Genomic DNA, 22,763 nt, shown 5'->3' on the forward strand with positions numbered 1-22,763 from the left:
ATCAAGGAAACAGTTATTTTCCGGATATTATGCTGAGGTGAGCTCGGAAAGAAAAGTCATCACATCTCCGCCGGGACGTGATGACTTTGCTCATGCTTGTGAGCATGCTTGCCCGGTATGCAAGAGGGCCTGGGTTCGTGTCCCGGCGGAGACGTGATGACTTTTCTTTCCGAGCTCACCTCAGCATAATATCCGGAAAATAACTGTTTCCTTGATATTGTATTCTGTCTGTGCAATATGCAGAATTTAGTATCAAGATGTTTTGGTTTATTAATTGATTTTATGTTTGTGAAATATAAACAGTTTTTCATGATTCTTTGATTAAATATTAAATGCTATAAAATGCTATTGAAATTTGACTGTAACATGATTCTTTCTTTTCCTGAGTGAGCATTTCTTATTTTAAATGTATGTGCATTGGATCATAAGGGGACTGGGTGAAATCTAAACAATTGTATATATATATATTCTTCCAGTGTCCAATACAGCAGTACATCTTCAGGACTGGCTCCACATTTCTTTTCACATTGCTTAGCAGACTGAATGGCATCAAACTAGCGTCAAAATTCAAAACAGAAGTCAAGGTCGAAAAAAAAGGCATCCATAGTGTACTGGAATTGCATCAGTCTTCAAAGATTTATTACACAACAACTTTGTGAAAAGAAACAAAATCTGACTGCTTATAGAATTTTTCAAACTAAATTTGCTTGATTTTTCCCCCTGAAACTTCAAATTATCCTTAATATTACACATTTGAAAAAAAAAATTGAATTAAACCAGAAACTTTAATGTATAGAAAACTCAAGAGGAGCTTTTAAAAGTTCGAACTGTCCGAAATTCAAATCCAATTAAAAAAGTTCCACTGCACATACGTAGTAAACTTTGATTGGCTACACTGGTATCAATAAAATTCTTACTCTATTTACTAAAACTTAAATTGCACTATATATATATATATATATATATATATATATATATAACATTATAAATGAACTACCAATCAGAGCAATTTTAATTGATGGTGATACATAATGTAAGTCATATATTTTGGCATTAACGTAGAGATAAAAACTCAATTATACAGCAAGAAATGAGGTGGCAACAAATAAGTAAACATCACAAAATTAGATTTTAAAGCAGTGACAAGAACATAAATTGTTATAGCAATCTTAAAATAGACAGCAAAATATTCACACTAGTCGACTAGATTGATTGCGGAAATTTAAAGCAGCATTAATTCAGGTGTTTCTAGTAATTGCCTAAAATACAGCAGCCACTGAGCACCAACAGCACCATCTATCACTCTATGATCACAACTCAGTGTAACATCCATAACTATAGATGTCTTGTTTCTAAAAGAATGTAAAACCAGAAACATCTTATGTTTATAATCAATATAGGAGTATTGACTAAACTTTGAGATACAAAACTAAAGTATAAAAAAGGAGTATAAAAAAACAGGCTGCTGTTGGGAATCTGCAATAAACTGCAGGTTCCGATCTGGCCTTCCGGGTGCAGAAAATGCATGTGCTGTGACAAAAATGATCAAACAAAACAAAAGAAAATTATGGGTAAAAGTAAAACAATTTAAATTTGAACAAAATTCAACACAACATTTCAATGCTTCAAACCCGAGGTTTGTAAACTGTGCACCACCAACCTTTGTCAGAGATGCCACCCAACCAGTTGCAGTGGTGAAGTTAATTACCAAATTACTCCATTCATGTAGATGAGCTTTTCTCAATCTTTCTGGAACCAAGGACCAGTAAAATGTCTGAAACAATTCGGCTGCCCACTTGTGTCCTGTATTAAGGGACCTTCCTGTATTTCTAGTTGCTCTGAACTGTTTTGTACAATAAAACACGATCCAGATTTTTAAATGATGCTTATTTAAATTTATTATGTTCACTATAATCGTGAATAAACAGCGTTTTTATAATTACTATGATAATTATAAGTATAAATACAAATATTCAACTTAAGTATTTGTCAGGTTTGTTTTTTCTTTGCTCAATTTTAACCACAATCAGAGGTGTATTTATGGTTTGCAGACTTGTTAATCATTCTCATGCTTACCCAATGTTTTGGCCACTCACTAACTGGTCCTTTATCTCAACTCCCACCTTCTTACACTTCCGGGATCACATTTTTGTTGTTCAATGACCTATTATGTCACACTTTTAGTCACTCACTCTGACATAGTACCTCCCTCTCTAGGTGACTTTTCGAGTCCCTCACATGCTTGCACACACTTTATTGGTCACTCTTTCAGTCACTCAACAACATATGGTTCCTTGTTTTTAGGTCACTCCCATGCTCAGAAAGAGTGCCACTCTTTCAGTAAGTCACTAACAGGTTCTAAGACCAAAGTTTCTTGCAGTCTAGGTCACTCTTTTGAACGTACTTGCATACTCTTTCGCTTATATGCTTGCCCTGTATGTCAGTGGTTCTCAACTGGTGCTCCATGCGAACTTCCAGGGGCTCCGCTGCCACTCAAAGGAAATAAAAAATAAAGTGGAAAAAAATAATTACAAATATTTTTTAATAATAAAAATAAATCAGTAACTTTGATGAATAAATAAAAAAATAGGCCCACACGGGACTCCGCCATATAAGTTATATACCGAAAAGGGCTCCGCGAGTGAAAAAAGGTGAGAACCGCTGCTGTAGATCATTCACTGATGTAGTGTCTCGCTCTCTATACTAATGCAAACTTATGGTTTTACTGCTTGTGGGTTATAAAACTTTTTACCAAGAAACAATTTTCAAAGTCCCATTGAAACAATTTTCTTTGCCGCTCATTCCCAAAATTTGCCGCTCCTCTGAACTTGCTGCCTTAGGCTAGAGCCCACTAAGCCTCCTGAAAATACACATCTGACTAAAATTAGGGATTTTGCCGACTTATGGCAATGTTTTTGATGACAATTGTTGATGTCCTGTATTTTAATATATAAGGTCTCATTTCCATTTTTTTTCCTCAATGAAATATGGTCATCAATTTCATTTTAATGTTTCTTTTTTCAAATATATTTTTGTTTACTGCAATTTGTAGCAGCTATTTAATTTCCCCTCACCCTATAGCAAAATTTTTGGAGTAAACCTGAAAAGTTTTCATAAATTACATCTTTTGGATAAAATCAGGGATATCCTGAATTAAGGACCATGATTCGTCGCATTTTCCTTGATGAGGTATAGTGAACATGAAGTGGTGTATGAAGGTACAGATTCCATGTGAATATTAGTAATATCAATTACAACAACTGAATAATTTTTCATTCAGTTAGAATCAAATTATGAAATCTGCCTGGGGGTCATTCAAGTATTACGTCATCATCGATGGGGGGGGGTCCGATTTGCTGACTTTTGATGACAAGGGAAGGGGGTTTGGATAATGCTTACGTCATCGACCACACTTTATGAAAATATGAGTTGTGATTCAGAGGGTCAGAGCTGATGACGGAACTTTGCTGACAAGAAGGGGTCAAAAATGACTAAAAATTTGCTTACATAATACTTGAAAGGCCCCCTGCGGACCACTTGTGTCATCAGTGTGGTCCGCAAACTGCAAGTGTAGATGATAGTCTCAGAAATCAATTGGGCTTTTTTATAAGTTTCTTTAAGACTTTTTAAAAATTTCATTCATGATGATCAAATTCCTCAACAGTTTGAATACATATATATTACATTATACACACACACACATACAGGGTGATTCAGAAAAGATGGCTTGCAGAGTGGCCGTTTCAAAATGGCAAACATACGGGATAATGGTGCAATTTAGGAATACTGGGTCAGGGTTTTTACTTTTTATTCATTGTCATCTAGATTTGCATACAGTTTCTTCTTCAGTTTCTCCTACCCCAGATTACATTTTCATGCATGGTGTTCTTTTTCTCCCGATAAATTTTAACAGGAATGTAATTTTAACGTTTGCTGAGCGGCCGTTTCAAAACACGCTAGCATGTTTGTGTTTTATGCTAGACCAATGCATTCTTTGATGACAATTGCTTGTATTGGTCTGTACCATCTTTTCTGAATCACCCTGTATAGATAGTATATATTTAGTCTAGTAGGGTTATCAGATATGAAAACTGAGAAAATAGAATGCCTGCATTCACACCCTTGGAGACGCCATTTCCCCCGATTTTCACAACAGGTGGATTCACTGTTATCAGAAATAAAACCGGCCACAACACTCTGAATTGCAACGGCTATTGGTGAATCAAAAAAAAAAAAAAAAACACTTATGCCAATGAAGTATGTTTCAAATTAAGGAAAAAATTTCCAGAGAAAAGAAAAATAATTCCAGAAATCTGAAAACGAAGACAAAAGGGCATATTTTTTGAAGGATGATGTCTGGTAATTGTAGTGTCCAGCCATAAATAAATGCACATTATTCACATTGTAAATCCAGCCAAGTACTGGTGTACATTCCTTTTTTACAAGACAGAAACTGGGTCATGTCTGGTCCTACAGCCAATTATTTAAATTTCAATAAATCAAAACAGTTCTTTTACACGGTTACATTCAGAGGCGTATGCACAGGTTGGTAGGGCATAGGGGCCAGTGCCTCCAACCCAAAGCCAACCGAACATTTTAAAATACTTCTGTGAAAAATATCAAAATCCATATATCCTTTTCAATAAAAGTTTCACCAATTTTTGTTGACTCTGGTAACTTCTTGTTAAATCTGCTTTCTGGTAACTCCAAATTTCTTGGGGAGAAATTTTTTGTACCCCTGCACCCAGTTTTTTTTATCCTGTTTACGCCCCTGATAACTTTACACTTTCTTTGTTATCCAGCACAATCAGTTGATTTCATAGAGAGTAGGGTTTCTGTAGTGGGAGAAAGATCAAACACAGCAAGACTGTGCTGATAACTGACTAGAGTTTACTACATGATTAACATTGAATGAGAACAATAACAAATGCATAGTTAAGCAGAAGTAATATTTATTTATACAATATTGTTGGCCCTAGGCCTATACAAGAGAGTGCTCTTGAATGGGACATAAATATTGTTTGATATTGTGCAAAAAACTAGTGACATGAATGAATGAACGCCAGAACTTTGCCACTGGACTTATCCCATTGCAGAGATCTCTTCCAGCCCAGCTTCATGGCAGAGTCTAGTGACAGTGGGGGAGTTGACAATAGAACAGGGGAGTTTGTTCCATTCACCAATGGTATGAGAAAAGAAGCTGTGTTCAAAACAGTCAGTGGAAGCAAAAATCGGTTTTATTTTAAGGGAATACTTCCAGAGATGTAGGTTGGTTTGGTGAAAATACCGGAAATATCAAAGTTAAGATTACCATGATAGATCTTATAAAACAGGGTAAATCAAGAAATAAGACTGAGAGTAGCAAGGGGGAGGGCGTGGCACTAGCAGTGCATTTTTGTTGTTAATGTGCAGATCAGTCGGGACTGTCACCAGATCACAACACCCCTTACCCCTTGTGACAAATTAATTTAACCACTTAGGACAGAGATTGTCCTTTAGGGTCTTTCACTAGACACAGTCACTGTTAGAGGGAACCACTGGATTGGGAGCAGTCTTGACACTCTCTGCGGGTATAACAGGTGAGGAACATCAACTTGAGGACTAGCTGCATTTTCTTCAGGCACTTTCGATTCTTCCGCTGGATTTCCATTTGAAGGTTCCAGGGCAGATGAACGCTGCAACATCTGGTCTACATGTCGCCTGACCAGATTGCCATCCTCGATGACGGAATTGTACGACACAGGACCTGCTGGTTTTGACACAGTTGCGGGAACCCACTTTCGACCCTGTCTGTAATTTCATACAAACACTGCTTCATGTCAGGGCTGGTTAACCATTAAGCAAAATAAGCAGGTGCTTAGGGCATCAGGAGAAAAGGGGCACCACAAAAAATGATCAAATAGTACATCATTGTTAAATGAACAATTTTTCCCAGCATCAACCATTCAGTAGAAAATCCTAAAATTTTATGAGCATTTGATTGTGCAGTTGAAGATTTTTATTGAAAGGTTGACCAGGGCAACAATTAAAACAGATAGCAGGGGAAAATCTGTTACCTGGGGCAACAAGCAGTCGTAAAGCTAATTCTCTTTTACTTAAAAATTATGGGGAGGGGGTGCCGAAATACACATAAATATAATATAATAATGTATATATTATATTATATTATATAATATGTCATATAAGTATATATTATATTATATGTCATAGTTCCTCCGAACTTTTTGTTCCATCGCCTCTTCTTAAGAGATTTTTTTTCTCTTATCGCCCCCAACTCAGGCAAACCCACAGGGGATCCTGTGTTATATTCGTGGCTTCCATCACCCCCTGGGGGCGATATTACCCACTTTGAGAAAAGCTAATATAGGTACAGAACTCCAAGTGACAGAATTTTTGTTCCTAGATGCGGCTTTATGGTTGATACAAAAGCAAAGAAACTAAGTTAATTTCGAATAGGAATTCTCATTATTGCTCAGTTTCTAGATTGAGATTTCGTCCCATTTCCATAAAGTAAACCCAGTGCCCATCTCAACAGCATCATGTAGGCACCCCAGGTAAAACAAATTTTTCTGAGGCTCTTTACCTAGCTATATACAGGGTGTTCTGTTAGTGGACCGACAAACTCAGGGGGTTGCTAGTAGACATCAAGAGGAACAAAAATTACAATGGAAAATGGTGTTACAAACCATGTTGGGAGGGTGAAAACTTCAAAAACGCATGCAGGTTTCGACATCACGTGGGAACGACAAAAAGTACAATAATAACTACAAAAAGATTTATTTGATTAATTAGTACAAGAGTTGGTGGAAGTGGCAACCACTGACGTGATTGCACAGTCTACAATGACATAAAAATGATTCCCGGACGCGATCGAAGATAACAGGTATGCTTTTGATGTTTACCAAAGCGATGACAATCCGTGCTATGAGATCCTCCACAGGCGTCACATAAAAGAGTGATTTAAGGTGTGACCCCCATAGGAAAAAGTCACACAAGATTGAGATCCAGTGAATGTGGAGGCCAAGCAACGGGTCCCACGCATCCAATCCACCTCCTTGGGTATGTAATATCGAAGTGATTACACACCTCGCGGGAAAAATATGAAGGGGCATCATCATGCATGAACCACATGCCTCGCTGCATTGCGACCGGCACACTTAGCAGCAATTCTGGGCAGATGTGTTGCAGAAAAACAAGGTACGTTGCTCCATTCAGGCAGCAAGTACAGTCCCAAAAGATAACCACTGCAATACTACTAATATACATCGTCCACAGCACATTATCCTACCCCTGCGCATGTGTTTCACCCAATGCTGCTTATTTCAAATATGGTGAGCGAACCCACGGATGCATTCAGTGATCAACTGACATCCATTTATCATCTCTTCTGCACTCAGAGCTTGCATGCGTTTTTCACAATTTTCACCCTCTCAACGTGGTTTGCGACACCATGTTCCAGTACAATTTTTGTTCCTCTTGATGACTACTAACAACCTTCTGAGTTTGTCAGTTTCATTAACAAAACACCCTGCCTAATGCACAATTTGCATAATCACTCTCTCCAAAATTTTAATCAGATCAAATTGTTACGAGGGCTTCCTAGCACTCAAGGCTCCCCAACCCTGGCATCACAGGTCCCAAGAAAAACAATCTTCTAAACCCCCCCCCCCCTAAAAATGCCTACTAACCAATTTGCATAATTACACTAAAAAATTGTTAACAAATCTAATTGTCATGGGAGGACATACGTCAAGGTTAAAAGTAACGGGGGGGGGGGGGGGGAAGGAAGAACCAAAATAACTTTAGTGCTTAGGGCCTTCATATGGGTTAATCCAGCCCTGCCTCATGTGCAAAAAAGGTTCGTGAAAAACGAGTTCGTTTTCGCATAGATACAGCTAAGAAAAACGATTTTGTTTTTCTTAGCTGTATCGATTTCCTGTTTGCCTTTCCTATCAGAAGTCAGATCTGGATGTAGGTTATCCAAGACAGTCTTGAGTCGTCTTCTCATGAGCAACTCGGCAGGAGCAACTCCGGGCAGGAATACCTGCTTGCCAGTTCTCTGGAATTTTTTTACCATTTCCTGTTACCGAAATCCAGGGGGAAAAATTAGAGAGAATTTAAAAAAATACAGAGAATACTTAGAACTACTGCCTTTTTGATTAATTTCACTTTCTTGGCCACATCATAATGACAGGCTATTTTGTAATTGTAAGTAGAGAGGCAAAAAATGTGAAGAAAACATGAAAATTCTCAAGGGCCTGAGATTCCTATTATATAGCCGTAATTATAACACCACCCTGTTTTTTAAGCAATCATCAAGACAGATAAAGATCAGTATAGGATGGAAATGCGCACAGTTGAACAAGGGTCCAAAGCAACAGTCCCACTTTAGGGGAGAAAGTGTGATTAAGGTATTTTTCATTTACTTTTTTTTTCAAAAATAGGGTGACCCTTGTCAGCTTTTTAACTGCCAAAAACACTATTATACAAGTGGGAGAATGATTTGTTCATAGTTGTACTACAACTCTAAAATGTTTGTAAAGAGAAGAGGGGAGGATGCTGTCTGTCTCTGAGGGGACACTTTGGAGAGAGCTACACTTTTTAAGGAAGTATTATAGCCAATGGTCTTCAATGGTCACAAATCAACACTCAAAATTTTTTATCATAACTTGTGATTGCATGGAAAAACAAGTCAACACCTTTGTCCAGGGGTGAATATGATGGTAGGTGAAAATTACAGACTTGAAGATTCAAAAACGAAATCTGTAATTATTTTGTGCAAAAAAATGTATGAATAATTATTTTTATCAAAGGGATGTGTAAAAATTGGATGAGCACAGTTATTAAAATATTATAGCGGCAAGCACATATGGAACATAGAAAAGGTATATACATATATCTTTTTTTTCTTTGCTCAGTCTAAATTACTGTATGCCAGAAGAAAAGGCACCATGTCACATAAGAGAATTTTACAGGAGAGTCGTTTAAAGGTTTTTTTAAATTACAGTATGTATGTATGTATAGTGTGACGAAAGAACTGCAAATTAATAGCATTATCCTAATATTGATGAAAATGGACATGGTGTCTTTTACCTCTGGCATACAGATTTAGAATATTCAAAATAAGAAAAATTAAAAAAGGTAAAATGTCATTTGATAATTGGAAGAAAATAAAAAAAAATTCTCTCCCACACACAAAAAGAAATTTCAAATCATTTTTAACCTTGGAAAAAACATTTCAAATCAATTTTATTGAAGTTGATTACAATACCAGACTATGTTAAAAATCTCATTTTGGAATGAAATATATTTTTCTTCCCATTTTTTCTGAAAGCCTATTTTTGTGATTCTGAACCAGGCCTTGTTTTGTTTATATAATGCTTAGAATCTAAGTCATGTTAACTTTAGAGCTGCATGTTTACATCAAGTAATCTATGAATGAAATTTTGAAGGTGTTTTATGAAAATGGTTATTTCTGACATTTTACTTGAGTTCGAAACGTGATTTCTAAAAATCTATCAAATGTATCATTGCAAAATTTTAATACTATGTTTTGTCATTTTATTGTTAAGGGTTATAAACCAAAATATAAGGTGTATTGAATGTATTTGTTTAATTAGTGTTTCACACACACGATATGTTAAGTGACATCTCAGAAAATTCCCACGTATGCAATTGAGTGAAATGGCACTTCTGCCAAAATTTGAGATTCAAGTTGAAGTGAAAATGTCGTGTAGCTAAAGTTATGTGGTGCATAAAATGCATCAACAAAATATTTTAACATTAAAAAAGAATAATTGAGGCTGAACCTAAACATCATATAAATCAAAAAAAATTATAAATCAGAGTCGTATAACAGGGTTCTACGGTAAATAAGTGATTTCCCGAATTCTTGGGAAATACGATTTCCTATTCCCGATTCCCCAAGGCTCCAAAATGGCGGAAATTTGGAAACCCTAATAGAAAGTAGTCCTAGAAGGTGAGTGACTCATTCCTCTTTGGTAGTGATGCACAGCAAACTTGTCATTCACCAAGTACAGAATTAAATTGTCATTCATATCAAACCTCTGCATCACATGGTCTCTGCTTGGACATTAAGTGCTTTTAAACTAGATCTTCCGATTGGCCTCAATTTTCAGTTTCCCAATTTCCAGTCTCATAAGCTGCTCTTCCTCCATTGTCCTTCAATTTCAGCTTTCCTCATTTTTTTTGCTGCACTCTTCCATATTTATGATAGTGCCCATCAACTATTTGCAAAATTTTCCATCACATTCTTTGCTTTCAAAAACGGAGATCTATGATTGGGAGGAGAGTCCAACCCTAACTCATTCATGAGCACTTTCAAATCCTTTTTTAAACCCTTTGACATGATAATTTTATTTAAAAGAATAAAATTATCAATCCATAAAAAGTACATGGATGAATTCAGGCGTATAATTACAATGCTATTGGAAACATAACAAGAACAATGTGAATAAAATATACGAAAACAACACTGCCATGTACTTTCCATTCATGTAAAATATTTTTTCTGTTCGAGTGCAAGAAACACTTATTATAGTTCACACTTATCCCAAATATAAAATTTCTGAGTCAGGGTAACACAGTTCTTGCTTGTCTGGACGATACCCCTTAGCACAGATGACTCACAACTGCATCTAGAACGGGATCTTTAATCATAGGTACAATCCCAATTAAGATGAAACCAGACTACAAACGACTCACTATCACAATGACCAGCAGGATCTGAAAAAAAGAAAAAACCTGTGAAGAAGTCGTTGGCACGATCTTGAGCAAAGACAAGACCTTTGATGAAATTGCTCAAAATCAGAGAGACGCCCACAAAGATGAAACTTTCACGGTTAGGGACACTCGAATAAACTCTACCAAGTTCCAATTGGTGACTCACACAAACACAAAATTTCAGAGTCTTACGAAGACAAAATTTCTCAGTCAGGGTGACACACATGAAGACTGTAGCACAATCCTGGACAAGAAGCCTTCATTTTCACTGAGGATGAATTTACTTCCACAGAGAAGAAACGAAGTGAGAACCTGAATTATTTCTTTATTTGACCCCTCCAAAAAAAAATTATGATAGAAGATATTGCTATATTTTCAGGGATCTAAGCAGCCTATAATCTGGGGCAGGAAATTTGAGGAATGTGGTCAATAAAATTAGCAGAACAGAAAAAGGGCAGAAAAATTTGTAAAGCCCACGTATGTAAAACTACAAATCCACCTCTGCCTAGAGAGTGAGGGACTACTTCAGTGAGTGACCTAGAGAGAGAGTGTGCGTGAGAATGGGAGTGACGAAAAGAGTGAGTGAGCATGGGAGCAGTGACTTAGCCAGAGGGGGAGTGGAGGAGCGACTGCTCCCCCAATCAAAATTTTGCCTACATTGGTGCCTATTCCCGATATGACTTTTGATCCTTAAAAAACTTGATGAAAAAAAAATGAATTTTTCATCTTCTACCTTCATTGACTAAAATGATGGGAGAGGAAAATAAAAACCTCCATTTATATTTGTATCTCTTACAGTGATTGGGTTTGTACTAGTCCTTTAAGAGAAGAAAAAAAAAAGAAAATGGAGGTTTTCATTATACCACTTTTTAAAATTGCTCTCAAGCTCTATCTGGAAGCAGGTTCAGATCAGCCTCTTTTCCCATTTCTATTAAAGGACAGAATTTTACTTTAACTTCTTTTCCCCCGCTATTGGTCATTCTCAGTAGAGCTCCTGAGGCATCTTTCATAGGTGCCTCAGTTCTTAGGATACAGCGTTCATGAAAGGCTCATTCTGTTCTGAAGGTCCACCAACAGCTTTGACTTATGTGCCTTCTGAAGAAATTAGGTACAGGAATCTATTGTGGAGAGACCACTGAACCTATGAAGAAAAAGCTAGGATATTTGCTAGGATTCAAGCTTCAAGAAGTATCACCTTTTCTTTGGGAGACTTAGGTACAGCTTGAACTCCTAGAAATACCACCTAGTGTGTAGAGAACTTGACTAGATTTTTAGTGCCTGGAAATGCCACGTTATATGCAGGTGCCTTTGCAAGAGCTACTAGCTTGTGTATGTGTCACCAATGTCAAAGACTGGGAGAAAAAGGAAATCTGCTCTGAGCCCCAAAACACTCAAAATAAAACACAAAAGGGGTTTTGGAAGAGTTTTTCTCAAAGTTGAGTGAAATAAAAACCTTATAATCTTGAGTCAATAGCACTCTGAAATGCAGAAAATAAGAGAGGAAATTAGTCTTCTATGTGTACAACGATAATATATTGTACTATATGTTGATAATGCATAATTTTATGTTGAAACATGGCTTACTCAGAATCATTACCCTTTTTCATGGTGTAGTTTCTCTTTTCTTTGAATCACTGTTATTCTCATCATTACCTGTCATGTGTTCATGTTTGCATATGGCAACACTCACGAAAACGCGGTCAAGACCGTCAGTATGTAAGTACTGGGAAAGGGAATGACGTTGTTTTATGTTTTGAGCTGTGTCTTCTACCTCATGGAGGAAAGAATAACAGGAGGTGACGCGACCAGCGCACCTGTTGAGAAAGCATGGGGAATCTGAATTGACAGATGAAGCCAGTGATCGCTATATTAAACGGACCAAGTAAGCCCAAACAAACCGTGACTTCCCATGCTTTCCTATGAGAAACATCCTCGTTTTTAAAAATCATTTAAAAATTTACTATTCCGTTTAGGAACTCGATTTTTTTCCCCTCAAATTCTTTGGATATATTTATACAATTGAACAAGAGCTTTTACAATTTTAGTTGTTATTTGTTTTCGAATATTAACTTCAACAACATGGAACCTTTTACAAAAATAACCAAAATTTACCCATATCTTGTGCCACAAAATTTCTTCTCGGCATTTTAATTTTAAAAAGATTATGCCAAAGTATGTAACACCTCAGTGCTGAGAGAAATACAATGTTTAAAGACACTTGAACAAACGATGCTTGAAAAAATCTGACTTTTTTGCGAAAAACATTATATATGCAAAACATTAGCATACATAATGCCTTTCAGCTGTTTATACTAAAATATTGTAGAAATATTTCTCCATTCCAGGCAAAAACTCGAACACAGATACAATTTTAGATTTCAAATTCAATTCGAAACTTGTTTGTCTAATTTTCGTACACATACCACTTTAAAAGCAAAGTAATTGGTACAAAATGAAGAGAAAAAAAAACAGCCCAGATTATTTTTCTAAATACTATGGGGCAGAGAGATTACTTACCGCGGCTCGTAAAAAAAGTTTTTTATTTTTTAATATTTTTTTCTCAATACATCTACATAGCGGAAAGTTCGGATGGGCGGCATATATTTCCAGTAATACGTATTCAAGAATATGAGAGTGGAACGGAAGAAGGGTGGCGAAATTTGTACAGCCTACAGGCAGCAAAACCATACATACACAGTGGCCGACGACGTTCGAGCACTTCCAGTACTTTGAGGCACGGGGGCGGCAAAATGCTGTTTGCCCCGGACAGCTGAATCATGTTTGCCCAGGTGGCAAAAATCCTAGCTACGGCCCTGTCAGAAGGTGCTCGAGCACCTCAGAACTGATTCAGAAATCAAAATTCCTCATGTAAAGCTTAACACGAGCGCGCACGGGCCTGAAACACTTTCGAAATGTCCTGGATCTATCATAATGATGAACGAAACAAAAAGGCAAGATAAACAGTTAAAAGAAAAAATTATGAAATTGCATTTTATTGTAGCTTCATATTATTTTAATTAATCATATTCCCATAGACATGTAGCGACCTTTTTCAACTATGTTTATTATCATTTTCTTTATTATTATTATTATTTATGTCAGTGTGGCAACATGTGTATTTTTATGTAGTCAAAGCTGACTATCATTGTTGTTGTTTACATTCGGCATATCCGTACGTCTACCACACGCTCCTGCTGTTGAGTTTGTAATAGTTATATAAATTGTAAATAAAACATATAAATAATTAACAATCGCTATATTCTAAATGTAAGCTAGCCTACCGAACGACGTCGTGCCCCCAACACGTAACAGACATTAATGTGATGCATCCAATTTTTGAAATAAATTGAAGTGTAACAATAGTTGGGAAACTTTGGGGAATTTGCCAAACCTGCCTCTATCTCTTATTCTTGAAACATTTTTATATAGTTGCAATTGTATAATCTTTAATAGAATTTATGTTATCTTACCTTTTATAACCGTGCACGGTTAATTCAATTAGTCTGTGATATTTTCATTGCTCATATTCCGGTAAAATGTGCGATCTTGATCACATCGTCATTTAATTTATTGTTGCCATTCTTATTTTTGTAAAAGTTCCTATAAAAAAAATCTATTGTCATTTATTTATGTAAATTAGACGTTGTATTTTCCTATTGGCTGTGCTCTGATGTGTATTTTTCTGAGATGGTCGGTCCCAGGAGTTGGATCGTTCCGTATTTCCCAAAGCTGCATTAAGAGTAAGCGTAAACAGTCCTATCGTTAAACTGGTAGCCAAACGGCATCAGCGCCCTCTCTGTTTAGATGGGTACCTGCTGGCCTGTGATTGGCTGCTAGCATCGGGTAGGAAAGTCATTTCCCATAATGCATTTCCCCATCACGGCGCCATTTTGTTTACTTACTCATGTGAAGACTCTCGGTTAGGTTGGTTAGCTATTGCTCGTGGTTATTTTGGCGAATTGTTCATCTTTAAAATTATAAAAACGGGCCTTCTGAGGGCCAACTAAAATTATATTTATTGAATAAGTCCGCGTGCATTTGATGGGTGTAAAATGAACACGAAGACGGGTGTTCACACGTATAGATTTAGCTGTTGAAGTGTCGATAACATTGTTATTGTTACTGAGTGATTTATATTTTTATGCACAAGTACGTCTCCTATAAAGAAGTAAAAAATGTCTGCTTTAGTGGGAATTAAGATTTTTAGGTTCCGTAGCAATAGACTGAAAAATAAATCAAAGTTGAAATCGGAATAACGCGATCAAGGGAAGGGGGAAGAGAAGCGGGGGAGCCACGTGATCAATCGGCAAGTTTGACCCATCAAACTTCAGATGGCGCTGCCATCAATTCCGCGGCCTTTCTTTAACATTGAGTGGGTACGCTTAACTTACAAGCGGCTTTGGTATTTCCTTTTATAGGTATAAATTCCCGCCGCCACTTCGCATTAGGCCGCATTCGTTCTCGCCTTTCAACTCGAGATACATCACTTTAGGTGAAGGTGGTCGCCTTTGGGTGAGTCATCTGAAGTATGAAATAATTCGTCACTCTGTTGCTATTACATCCCCAGCTGGTTCCGGACCCATCACGCCACATCTCTAGTCAATCGTTGTCGTTCCTGTCATCGTTCATCCGTCCGTCTTATGATTCCGCATCGCTTCCGATCGTCGAGTTTACAGCTCTTCCCGCTTCGGGTCGTGACCTTCCGACCAGGTCGATGAATGGTTCCGCATCGATCATTGCTTCCTATCGTCATCTCGGCCGTTGTTTGCAGCTCTTCCCGCCACGTGAGGTTTCGTCTCGGATCGTGACCTTCCTCCAAGGTCGATGACGTCACGGCACGTGTGATCCGATAAAGATCGCCTAACCCCTGCAGCCGGACTAGATTGATGAGACAACGGACTTGCATTGGTGTACGGTATGAAAATTGAGAAATAATTCTGTTATTCCTAACTTATTTAATTGTTAAAGAATTAATAAATTTACTTTTGTTAAAACTAGAAATTTCTTTGAAATCATTTCTCTCTCCTTTGTGTATCGATTGCACCGATTTCGCCAGACCAGAATCCTGGGCAGTTATGCTGGGTTGTCGCATATAATTTTGGGGGCTCGACCTCGGATCTGGTAATTTGATATTTGTGTGCAATTTGGTACATTTTTGGAGATCGACGAATTTTTTCAAAAAAAAATTTTTTTTTTAAGTAACTAAAAAATCAAATTTCAAATTATGGATAGGAATGTGTACACCAGTACGCCTGGGACTTTTAATTATCGTGACACTAGATAGTCATTTTGTTCAGATTGAGCCAGAAGTTGGCCATTCAGAAAGTTTGAATGTGAATAGAGGTGGGACTTGTTTGGCACCTTCCGCTCCGGTTCCCTTAAATTTAGATAACTCATTAATCCCTCCATCATTTCAAAGGAGTGGTAATTTAACCTTTAATGGCCAGGATGCTGGTATTAATGTATTTTTGGATAAGTGTGAAACTCATTTTTCCTTGTATCATGTTCCCAATAAAGTGGAACTTGTCGTTAGTGCTTTTGAGGGAAGGGCTAGATCGTGGTGGAAAAATATTGGAATTGAAGAATGGAGAAAAATTCACGATTTAGACCCTTGGAATGGGTTCAAAAAATTACTACTTGAGACTTTTTCACCATTTCACACTCGCATGGAAATTGCGCAGGCCCTATTCTCTCAGATGTATGTAAAAGGCCCTTATTTGGACTTTGTGTTGTATAAGTTGGATTTGTTTCAAAATTATGATCCATCCATTTCTGTTGAGGATAAATTAGAACTTATAGTTAAACAATTACCTAGTCATGTTAAAAAAATTTTTGGAAGTAAGGAGACCAGAGTCCTTACAAAAATTGTTTGTTCTTTTAGATCAGTATACTGCCTTGCAAATCACCCCACAACGCAGTGAGACCTTACGCGGTAGTAATGAACAAAATTTTGAAACACGCCCTCGTACTAGAGTTATGCGTCCTTTGGTCTGCTATAATTGTCGCCAAGTTGGTCACGTCCGCCGAAACTGTCTCTTGAATGCACAGGCACAGGGAAACGAGTCTGGGGATACATGAAGGGGAGGTGTGTGTCCTCTGGCTATAAATCCTCTCGTCAACAATTTTTGAGACCTGTAGTCAAGGTGAATAATGCTTATGTGCGAGCGAACATCGACACTGGTGCAGATAGTTCTGTAATCAGCTTAGACTTAGCGTGTAAAGTTTCTCGAAATGAGAATGCTATCATGTCTTATTCTGGAAGGGACTTTCAACTGGCCTCCGGTGAGTTCTGTCGACCCGTGGGAGTCATCAGGGCTCGGGTCGAGATACTAAATAGTGTGGTCGACGCGGAGTTGATAGTGCTCACTGGAGCTCCGTTTGAGTTTCTGATCGGGAAAGATATTTTAACCTCAGCAGAAATTATAGTAGATTTCAATCATAACGAATTGAAAGGCGGTCTCCAACGCTATCGTGGTAAAATTGATAAGGAAAAACTTAATGCATTATTTGAAAATTCTGAGTTTTCCTTTGAACAAAAAATGAATTAAAAAAAAGGTTGTCAAAATTTGAGGACTTGTTTCGTGATAAGCATAAGACGCATTAAATGGTCATGGTGCTTGAATTTATTTAGTTATTAATATTTTAAAAGAATTCGATCCGGCAAAACACATGTTAAGTATAGGGAAAAGAGCGGTTTGTTTGGGCTTACTCGTCAGCCCATAGGGTTGCCACAACAGCTTCAATATTCGTTCCTGATGTCACCTCCTGTTATTCTTTCCTCCATGCTTCTACCTAGAATCTAATACGGATTATGTACGACTATGTGTCAGTAATCATATACAAAACAGTGGCGATGAGTCGGAAGGTTGAAGGAATGTGGTTGTAAGTATGCATTTGCTGGTTCCTTCACGATCCGCGTTGTTGATTTAGCTTCCGTAGCGAGTTAGGCCTTCTGCGGCGCTAACTGCTCTTGCTGTCATGTGCCACCATGGCTCTTTTCGGGAATTTAGGGGAATTCGACTGCAAAAAGGAGTCATTCTTAGAGTATTCGGAACGTCTATCTCAATTTTTTGTGGCTAATTAAGTTGAAGATGACGGCCGGCAATGTGCGATTTTCCTATCGATTGTCGGCACATCAACCTATAGCTTACTGAAGACCCTCTTGTCACCGGTGTTGCCTACTGCCCGGACTTTAGCACAGATATTAGATACATTGCAAAACCATTTTGAACCATCACCTTCAGAGATCATGGAGCGTTTCCGTTGCAACTGCCGATGTCGAAAATCAGATGAATCAGTTGCTACTTTTATTGCAGAACTCCGGAACCTTGCTAGATACTGTAATTATGGTGCTACACTGTCCCAGATGCTTCGTGACAGACTGGTGTGCGGTATTAACGACGAAACCATTCAGAAGAAATTACTAGCTGAAAGGAACATAACTTTCGATCGGGCATCAGAGATAGCACTATCTATGGAGGCCGTTTCAAGAAACACATCAAATCTTTGTGTGGACAGTGCATTGTCAGTGGAAGTTTTCATGGTGAAACAGAAGAAGCTGCCCAGTAAAAATTCAAAGCCGCAGTCATCTGTATTGAAGATAGGAGTTTACTGTTACTCGTGTGGAGAGAGAGGGCATAAGTCCCAGTCATGCAAATTTTCTAAAAGCAAATGCCATGACTGTGGAAAAATCGGGCATATTGCCAAAGGTTGTCAAATCGATCAAAAGCAAAGCTGGTTTCAAAAACAATTCTAGTAAAGTCCATCAACTGATGAATGTGCCAGCTTGTGATCAGGACTCTGTAAAGATCTCAATGATAGCACATCATAAACAGAGTGTTCCTCCTCCTTGTAAAGTATGTGTTAAAGTTGAGGGACTGTCGATAGAAATGGAGGTAGACACGGGTGCTCCATTTACAATAATGTCTTATGCTCTTTTTCTAAAGAATAAACATAAGTTTCCTGCATTGCGAGATACGCACATCAAGTTGAGATCTTTCACATAGCATACCCTAAAGATTGCAGGTGCTATAGATGTCTCTGTCAAGTACAAAGAAAAAAATGTGGTGCTTCCTATTCTAGTAGTAGTGGGACAGTGTTCTGTGACCCTGATGGGGAGGAGCTGGATCAACTTGCTGGAAGTCTGGCGTGATATCAGGTCTACATTACCTATAAATGCGATCCAGACTTGCCTTCCATCACCACTGCAAACAAGCTTACCGACAGTCTTGAAGGACCATCAGGAGCTCTTTTCCCCAGGACTGGGAAAGCTGAAGGATGTGAAGGTGCACTTAAACAAGAAAGAATCTGTGGCACCAAGGTTCTTCAAGGCTCGTTCTGTACTGTATGCATACAAAAAGAAAGTTGAAGATGAAATCGACAGGTTTTTAGAGTTAGATGTCCTGGAGAGAGTGACATCGTCTGCATGGGCTACACCGGTAGTGCCAGTACTGAAATCAAATGGGAAAATAAGGTTGTGTGGCGATTTCAAGCTGACCGTCAACATATCGCTACTGACCTGGAGCAATATCCTCTTCTAAACGTCGAGAACTTGTTTGCACGTCTTTCTGGGGGTGCAACCTTCTCCAAGATTGACTTGTCAGATGCATATTGTCAGCTGGAGCTGGACGAGGTCTCTAAGGATATCCTGGTTGTAAACACGCATAAAGGTTTATTCTGTTATACAAGGCTACCATTCGGAGTAGCTTCAGCTCCTGCTATCTTCCAGAGGGAGATAAGCTTCTGCAGGGACATGATAGTGCTTTGTGCTATTTAGACGATTTACTCATTACAGGTCGATCAGCAGAAAATCATTTAAGGAACCTAACAACGGTCCTGACAACCTTGCAAGAAGCTGACATCAAACTGCATCCATCAAAGTGTGTTTTCATGCAGCCATCTGTAGAGTATTTAGGGCACAGGATAGATTCGGATGGTCTGCATCCTGTCCAAACAAAGTTGGATGCTATTGAGAGAGCACCTGAGCCAGCCAATGTGGAGGAACTTAGATCCTTCATGGGGTTACTGACTTACTATGTTAAATTTCTGCCGAACATGTCATCAGTGTTATCTCCGCTGTATAAATTGCTGAATAAAAACGAGTCCTGGAAGTGGACTAAGTTGGAGAAAAATGCTTTCTCTGAAGCTAAGAAAAGGTTATCATCTTCTTCCTTGCTGGTGCATTTTGACGAAACCAAAGAAGTCTGCTTGCAGTGTGATGCTAGTCCATATGGTGTTAGAGCAGTAATATCGTATCCGTCAGCTGGTGGAGATCGCCCAATTGCCTTTGCTTCCCGATCGCTTACTAAAGCAGAGCGTAACTACAGCCAGATTGAAAGAGAAGCTTTGGCTCTGATATTCGGCATCTCCCGTTTCCGCAAATATTTACTCGGAAGGACCATTACATTGGTCACCAACCACTGGTGAGTCTCTTTTCATTGAATAAGCCTGTGCCATCTATGGCTGCTTCTCGCATTCAAAGATGGGCCCTGGTCTTATCAGCATATTCCTATGACATCGTCTATAGGAAGGGGTTGTCACATGCCAATGCTGATGCGTTCAGCAGACTTCCAGTACCAGGTACCTGTGCAGATCATCCCAAGCCAGCCGATGTGGTTCTGTTGTTGGAAGCTGTTGACGACAGTCCAATGATAAAGTACCATTTCCAGAGATCGTTAGATTCAGATCCTGTGTTGTTCACTGTAAAAAAGTACATTTCCCAAGGTTGGCCAAAGACAGTCACAGCAGAAGTTCGTCCTTTCTGGCTTTGTCGACATGTCATTGTCAAACATGTCTTTGCGACCATCATTCGCCGAGTTATCGGTAGATGATGGTTTGATTTTGCGAGGATGTCAAGTATTTGTGCCGCAAAAATACAGGAGTTATATTCTTTCAGAGTTGCACGGAAGCCATCAGGCCATGGGTGCACTCAAGGCACTGGCTAGGCAGTCAGTTTGGTGGCCAAATATTGACAGTGACATCTAAGAATTGGTACGTTCTTGTGATTCTTGCCAAGTGGAAGCTCCTGAGCCTTCCTCTACATTGGCATCCTGGCAATTGACAAATGAGCCGTGGAGTCATATTTATATTGATCATGCGGGGCCATTCAAAAGTCGCATGATTCTGCTAGAGGTAGATGCTGGAAGCGATTGTAGTTCCATCTACATCATCCACAGCTACAATTACAGCTTAGCATTCCATCTTTGCTAGATTCAGCTTGCCAAGAACTGTTGTGAGTGATAACAGGACATCATTTACCAGCGAGGAGTTCTCCGATTTTCTTCACCAAAGGCGTATTTTTACTCATGTTCGAACTGCCCCATACCACCCCCCAGTCGAATGAGCTGGCAGAGAAAGTGGTGCGTTCAATGAAGGATGCTATGAAAAAGATTAAAGGTAGTTCTTTCCAGGAACGGTTGGATAAGTTTATGTTCCACTATAGGCAGACCCCAAACGCATCAACAGAAGTATATACTGCAAGGGCAATGTTCAATGGAGCCATCCGTAGTCATTTGGACTTACTGAAACCTGGAAGTCATCTATCAGTTAATGGAAATACAAAGTTCAAGTCCAAGGATGAGGTTTGGTGTAGAAATTATGGTAGCGGTCCAAAGTGGGCTCCAGGAGAGATTGACTCCCATTGGAAGAGTTATGTCAGGAGTAAACGTAGCCTCAGGCTTTACGGTTCATCACAGGGACCAGCTGCGATTGAGGAATTCGAACACACCACCACCTGTAGAGTCAACTGAATCGTGTGAACCAGATCTACCAGCTAGTGCAGAGGTTCCTCAGCCTGTAGAGTCTTCTCAAGAGGCTGAACAGACTACTCCAGTCTTAAGACGCTCACAGCGTTCTTGTCGTGCGCCTTTGAAGTTGAACTTATAGTTTGGTTTTTTTTTTTGTGTTTTAATGTATGTACGCATTCATGTTCGGATATATAGCACTATAATAGGAAGTGCGTTTTTGTTTTTGAAAATTGTGTGTATACATATATTTCTTCTTTAACCTGTTGTATACCTCCCATTACGTCCATTTTTTTTTATATTATCAGAAATCATTGAGTATTTTTCTTTTGCTTATGTAGGGAGGGAATGTCAAGTGTTCATGTTTGCATACGGCAACACACGAAAACGCGATCAAGGCCACCAGTATGTAAGGACCGGGAAAGGGAATAAAGTTGTTTTATGTCTTGAGCTGTCTTCTACCTAGAATCTAATGCGGATTATATATGACTATGTATCAGTAATTACACACAAAACATTACGCATATACAGTAGTGTGCTGAATCGGGAAATCATTCTCTGGGAAAAAGTTATGACCAGTGTGTTTAACTCATGGCACATCCAATTAAACCAGTGTTTCTTAAACTTTCGCCATCCATGGCACCTGACTTCATCGTTTATCTGCGGCTGCCTAACAAAGGGGTTCTCAAAACTTTTTCCACATGAGGCACCCCTTTTCCTCTATTCCAGCGGTTCTCAACCTATTCTGACTCGCGGAGCCCTTTCCAAAGTATAATTTATATGGCGGAGCCCCGAGTTTAGCTCGAGGAACCCTTTTTAATATACAACTTATATGGTGGAATCCTTCAGACCTTTTTATTTATTTATTAATCAAATTTACTGATATATTTTACTTTCCTCGAGCTGCTACGGATCTCCTGGGAAGTGCCCAAGGAGCCCTAAGGACTCCGCGGAGCACCGGTTGAGAACCGCCGCTCTATTCTATGCTTATCAACGAGCTCCCCCGGCTCCCTTGAGCTTTTTAAAAAAAAGTATTTTCGAAAAATCATTGTCAGGGTCACCGCTCCATGGCGCCCCTGAAAAAGTTTTGAGGCTCGCAGTTTAAGAAGCCCTGGCCTAATTTAAAAAAGAACCACTTCAAAGAACTGAATAAGCACACATTAATACACCAACATGTTGCGATGCCCCTCAAAAAAGGTCGGCGATGAGCCACGAACGTGACGTACACTTTGAGAATCCGTTGAATATTTCCAAAATAAAATTACACTGCTGGCCACC

General features: G+C 38.7%; 1 protein-coding gene across 4 annotated transcripts in view; it reads right to left on the reverse strand.

Annotated features, from left to right (window-relative positions):
- muc (dihydrolipoamide S-acetyltransferase muc) overlaps positions 1-22,763 on the reverse strand; it is a 291,233-nt gene that overhangs the window by 28,078 nt on the left and 240,392 nt on the right. For 3 of the 4 annotated variants that reach the window (XM_089236509.1, XM_089236508.1, XM_089236512.1), the window contains one exon: positions 995-1,352. The exons of the other annotated variant lie outside the window; for it this stretch is intronic. In XM_089236509.1, the coding sequence (XP_089092635.1) occupies positions 1,223-1,352 (130 nt within the window). In that variant the 3' untranslated portion in view covers positions 995-1,222. Of the gene's footprint in view, positions 1-994; positions 1,353-22,763 lie in introns of those variants that run through there. 4 annotated transcript variants of the gene reach the window in all.

Source organism: Pholcus phalangioides, unplaced genomic scaffold, assembly GCF_987345545.1.
Source record: "Pholcus phalangioides strain wild (caught in Gottingen) unplaced genomic scaffold, Ppha-v1.0 ptg000009l_1, whole genome shotgun sequence".
Lineage (NCBI taxonomy): Eukaryota > Metazoa > Arthropoda > Arachnida > Araneae > Pholcidae > Pholcus > Pholcus phalangioides.